This window comes from Myotis lucifugus, unplaced genomic scaffold, assembly GCF_000147115.1.
Source record: "Myotis lucifugus unplaced genomic scaffold, Myoluc2.0 scaffold_155, whole genome shotgun sequence".
Lineage (NCBI taxonomy): Eukaryota > Metazoa > Chordata > Mammalia > Chiroptera > Vespertilionidae > Myotis > Myotis lucifugus.
This window is the reverse complement of record NW_005871203.1, coordinates 2,683,303-2,689,302: the sequence shown is the minus strand read 5'-3', so window position 1 is coordinate 2,689,302 and position 6,000 is coordinate 2,683,303. Positions and strand designations below refer to the sequence as shown.

At 43.2% G+C, this 6,000-nt stretch overlaps 1 protein-coding gene across 1 annotated transcript in view; it reads right to left on the bottom strand.

Moving 5' to 3' along the window:
• The window catches only part of VAPB (VAMP associated protein B and C), a 60,085-nt gene that overhangs the window by 4,781 nt on the left and 49,304 nt on the right, over positions 1–6,000 (bottom strand). The window contains exons 3-4 of the mRNA XM_006095425.3: positions 4,627–4,730; positions 1,499–1,579 (exon numbers count right to left, since the gene is read on the bottom strand). Coding sequence (XP_006095487.1) covers positions 1,499–1,579; positions 4,627–4,730 — 185 coding nt within the window. The remainder of the gene's footprint in view (positions 1–1,498; positions 1,580–4,626; positions 4,731–6,000) is intronic.

Below are 6,000 nucleotides of genomic sequence, written 5' to 3'. Positions count from 1 at the left end.
TGGGGGAGGACGGGAGGGGGAGCGGATGGCGTAGAGCAGGGGTCCTCAAACTACGGCCCGCGGGCCACATGCAAATACAAATATTCTATTTGTTCCTGTTTTGTTTTTTTTACTTCAAAATAAGATATGTGCAGTGTGCATAGGAATTTGTTCATAGTTTTTTTTTTAAACTATAGTCCGGCCCTCCAACGGTCTGAGGGACAGTGAACTGGCCCCCTGTTTAAAAAGTTTGAGGACCCTGGCGTAGAGGCTTAGGTGTACTGAGGAGAGCTGTCCTGGGTGGTGGGGTTCCAAGTAGTAATCTAGAACTACTCATCTAGCTCTACTGACCTATCTAGCTCCAACCTTTATTTTCCAGATGAGAAGAGTGAGGCCCTATAAGGCAAGGCCCCAATCTACAGAGCTAATGTATCACAGAGCTAGAGCTAGGGCCAGAATACAGGTCTCATAACTTCCAAAACTGACCTTCCCAGGACATAATGTGCAATTCAAAGAAACAGAGTAATGGTCATGTCAGTGACTGTGCAGAAAGAACATACTAAGTAGTTCTGGCACAGATCCAGAGTATTCCTGGGGGTCATTATGGTAATGTTCTCAGAAGGTCTCAGCTATTAACAACCAGGGTAGCTAATGCTCTGCCTATGCTTCAAATTGTGTTTTTAATACAATTTAAGTTTTTCTGACTAGGTTGAAGGGATTCCATATTAGCATTTCAGTCTTCTGCCTTCAACTGGAATCAAGTAAGGGCCATGCCAGGCCAATCCCTCAGTTTTACACAAAGAGAAAAGTGAGCGGAAGCCTGAGAGAAGCCGTTCCTTGGATTCACCCCTCAGACAGCACAGGGATTCTCAATGGTGGTGGTGGCGGGGGGGGGAGGCACATTTGGCAATGTCAGGAGATATTTTCGGTTGTCACAACTAGGTAGAGTTACCAGTATTTAGTGGGCCGAAGTCAGGCATTCTACAAGGCCCATAGCAGAGTATGGGGCCCACATGTTAGTCTGAAGTGGAGACTCCTCCTCTAAAAGCAATTTTGACAGCAGCAGGAAGTGGGGTTACGGGATAGAGAGGTGGTGCTGAGGGAAACAGCAGACTGGAGAACCTTTAGGTTCTTTGTGAAACAACAGACCCTACATGCTTAACACCTGTCTGTCAAGCACCATGATAAATGGCAAATTATTCCCTGTTTTAGTCTTACCCCATGTAAGAGCGACCTATAACTCTGTGAAGTCAAAGATGCTCTTTGGGATTTATAACATTTCCACAGCCAACAGGTTGTACTTTGCAAGGGCAAAAATTATTCCAATTCGTTGTCTCTCTGCAAGTCTTTCAAAGGCTGATTTTGTGGGGGCCCACTTATTTGTCGACTTAAGATTTTTTTTTATGCATGAGAAAGAGGAAAATAATTTGCCAACTTAAATCTTGGTTTTGCAGGAGATGGTATGCAAATAAGTATCAGCTTGCAACATTCAATTATTGTTAACTATAAATATACTTACTGGTTTATCATTTTCTGCTGGCAATTCAAACACACATCTAAGTTTTGAATCCATAAGGTCTTCCGGTTTTGCCTCCTTCCACTAAAACAATTTAAATTTAATAATCAGGATATTATAAAGCTGCGGGAAGAATAATTTTCTTCCTATAACTGACAATTTCAGAAAAATACTCTTAATGAGAAAGCCCTGATATATATCAAATAAAGAAATTAAGTCTGCTGAGATTTCAATATTTTCAACATGACAAGATTAAATATAATAGCTTTCCTGAATATTTATTACACTTCGCAAATCCCAGTCTTGCTGCCTAACTCCTCAAAGTCAACCAATGCCCCCCTGTTGCTAGTCTGTGGGAAACACTTAGAAGAGAGAGGACCATGGCTGATGGTTGGATGGCCAGGGCTAACCTTGACCCTTAAGAAAATAAACCTCCTTTACAGGGTGCATCCCTTAGACAGAGTAAGCACGTCCTATCTGGGTGTGGTTCGGGATCCATGCTGCCAACAACCAACAGGGCACATTAGCCAGCAAGCCTTCTCTGCTGTTCTCCTCCTCCGTCTGTTGGTGCAGACGGCTTCCTGGCTAAACCCTGTTCTGGGACGCTGCATGCCTGGTTTACTCTTCCTCCTTTTGGAAGTGGAAAATGGGATTCTGAGAACTGTAGCCCAGTGCATCAGGAGGGTTACAATACAGAGAAGGAACAAACTCCCCCAGCCCTGCCCCAGGACCAAGAGGCAAGGGCAGCTGGAGCAACACAGGTACTAAGAACCAAGAATGAAGACAACAGAGTGTGAACTGCCAATAAACCCTGGCAGTTTCTCCGTGGTGCACATGCCGTTCACAGGACACTGAGGAGCATTTCACTCATGGGAAATCCACAGAAAGTCAGTGAAGATGCAACATCAATGTTCTGAGTCTGCTTCTGTGCAAACATGCACACATCAGAGCATTGGGGAGGACTATCATTGGATGCTAAGGCCTCTGGGAGGAGGACTGCTGCTGAATCCAAGCACCAGTTTACTCAGCGCATCACTGATTCCCTGTTATTAACCACAAGGGGCAAATGTGCTTTGACCCTGGAGAGAGTTGGCCATCATCATTGCAACCAAGTAATCAAACTTAGTGTCACCAACAGAGGGACAATCAACATTAAATGCCTTCTGAAATGATACATACATGACATCACCCATGGAATATTCTTGCCACAAAACATTTGACCTGAATTTAATCATGAGGAAACAACTAGACTGGACAAATCCAGAATGTGGGACATTCTACAAGTGAACTGGCCTAGACTCTAAAAAATTCAAAGTCATAAAAAACTAAAAAGGTCCAGGCTACTCTATCAGACTAGAACTAAAGGCCTCTGGGGAACTGAAAAACACTGTAATGTGTGTTTCTCTGTTAGACAATACGATCCATGTTGACTCCTAGGCTGTGGTAACAGTATGTGGCTATACAGGAGACTGGCCTTATTCTGAAGCATTTAGGGGTGAAGTCGGCATCTTACCCTCAAGTGGTTCAGTAGAAAAGAAAGCTTATGACAGAAATGGAGATGTGGCAAATGTTAAATGGTGACTCTAGGTAAAGGTAATATGAGTGGTTAATGTAGCATTTTTTCAACTTTCTGTATATCAAAATAAAAAGATATTTTAAAATAAAATAAAAAAGCTCAAGGCTTCATTCATTAACAGTGGTTAGGTCAAGTATAACAAATTTCAGGTAACTTTTCATTTTTGTATTTCCAAAAATTCTACAATGTACATTTCATAGAAACATCTTTAAAACTGGTACAAAAATTACCATATGAGGAAGTGAGATTCACCTTGACTACGAGAGTGCCAGACCTGTGACGGCAGATGAAACAGAGCCAGGCACTGCCAGGTGCTCTACACAGAGTACGTTTCATCCCACGACAACCCATCAACCAGGTCCTTAACCCCATGTTACAGGTGACCAAACCCTCAAGTGAGTTAATGAAATCGCCCAAGGCCACAGTGTTAGTAAAAGGCAGACCTCAGCTTCACACCCAAGCCCATGCTCTCTTTAGTAAGCCATGCAACAAAAGCCAAATAGAACATATTCTCAGATATCCCTTATTTTGTATTTGCCATACATTTCCTTGATTACACAAATTAACATGAAATGACACATCGTGATCTAGGAAATAAAAGGGAAAGTAGCCTCAATAATTGTTCTTATGCAAAGGAAGATGGCTCATTATCACTGATCTCTCTCAAACCCCCAAAGTTAAACACATGAAGATGGTCGGTTTACTTTTCCAAGACGAGTAGAAAAGGCTGTGTGGTGATTCTGAGACACAAAGGTGAGCTGTGCATAAAACAGCCCTCAGTATCAAACTCTAAGAGAGAAAACTACAGGACGGTGTGAGTCACAGCTAACCAAACTTGCAGACATTTCTTGGATGACTGCAGTCTCTTAGTTTGGGTTGGCAGGCTGGAGTGAGGCAATCTGCCTTTCTTTCCCACTCTGTGAGGACCAGACACCTGTCCTGGCCAGTGCGATGGATGGCGAAGCTGCTCTGTATATTGCGACTCACACTCACAGCACCAGAAGGCCTCTTCATTTATTTGAGTAACAAGCTTACTTTGGAATTTCCATTACACTCTTTTTCCAGCAAAATCAATAATATAGTATCATTTATTTTATGAAAATGAAGTCATCTTATTTTTACCAAATTAGTTAAACATGCATTTAAGCAGAAAAAAATGAAAGAACCTAAAGGAAGAAAAAAAAAATCATGCTTCCCAGACCCAAGGGGGGGGGGGGGGGGGAGACATGGTAATGAGCGGGTGCCCTTTTCTGTAGGGCACATGATGGGAGGAAAGGGAGAGAACCCACAAACCATTCAAGATACAATCCATCAGAACAAGGAATTGCTGAGGCAAACTGAGATACAAAAGTCAAAGAAGAACAGTATTCTAGAGAGTTACATAAAATGTAAAAAATCAAAGCTTTTAGGAAAACCATAAAGGCAGCCAGAGTAAAAACCTCCCTGGAAACAACATTCCCCTTTAAAACAATTCTAACACACTGTGAACTGCATGCACCCACAATTCTGTCCCTAATCATTGAATACTAAAAAGTAAGAAGCATTCAGTACTTACTACTGCTTCCATATCAGAAGTGTCAGTTGGCGCAAACATAGACTGAACCATAAACTTGTGTTTACTTTTCTCATTGGGGTCATAATCGAAAGGCTGTAACATCACTGAGAAAGAAAATATTTCATTAGGAGGGTCAGAACTTGGTTACCAGCAGCCATTTGTTAATACTTGTATTTTGGTTGTAAAGCAATTTACCCGGATTCGCTCACTGAGCCTCATGGTGCCCCAGGTGAAGTGAGCAGGGCAAGATGACCAACATCTTCTCCACTTTTCAGGTCTCAAACCTGAGGTCCAAACAAGTTAGGTGACTTGCCCGAGGTTGAACAGCAGGGTGTGGCAGAGCTGGGACCCAGGTCTTCTGAATCCTGGTCCACTGATTGCACACCTGACAATATGTCTCCTACAGCCCTCACAGAACAGGTAAAGCAGGTAAAAACAGCACATGCTTGTTTGCTCAAGAAAACACCCAAATAATCTCTTTAGGAACTAATATAGAATAATCCAAGACATGTAAGGAATTGCTTTTGCTTTTCTCTGTCCTATTTCCCATAGCAAGGTAATCAAGGTAATGTTTGAAATATAGTTTCGCCAATAAAATGTTGTAAATTTTTCACAAACAGCACACTCACAGCATGGATATGCCCCTTTTCTCCAAAGGGCCTAGACGAATCTCACATAACAGCTCCCTTGGAGGGTCACACTCACCGACCGAACCGAGGTGCCCGCTGCTCTGACTGGCTTCCTTAGGACCTATCCCTGTTAAATGACGGCTGCTCTAAAATATGGTGGTTGCTACCAGGCTTTGGCTACACCACACATCTAGTTATGTCTCTGAAACAAAACATTGTCACATGTGGGGAAAGCCTACTGTGGTCCTGACGGTAGTAAGACCTAACATGACGGAGCATTTCCCATAGTCAGAAACCAGGCTTGGACTTTCGGCCTATTATTATCCATGTAATCCTTAAGGGCAGGTACTGTTGTGGAGGTTATTTTGACACCTCTTTTCAGAGGACAAAACGGAAGCACAGAAAGGTCACACATGGAGAAGTGAGCACTCAAATGCAGGTGGTCTGCCTGCAGAGCCAACGTCACGGCCACCAGGAGGGACTGGCTCCTTGTCCTCTGACAGGGCAGGCTCTGTCCTCCTCCACCTGCAGGCTTCCACCTTTTCTCTGGGCACTCTTCAGTGTTCTCTTGCCTTGAACCCCCCATCTTAGGGCTTCTCAGCCCTTCCTCTGAAGCCTCACAACCAACCACACCCTGCAGCACATAAGGGGCAAGTGTCCTAAGACTGAGTTTACATATGAAGATGCTGGAGCTCAACAAAGTGAACTGACTTGCTCAAGGTCACAACGTTAAGAAGACAAACAG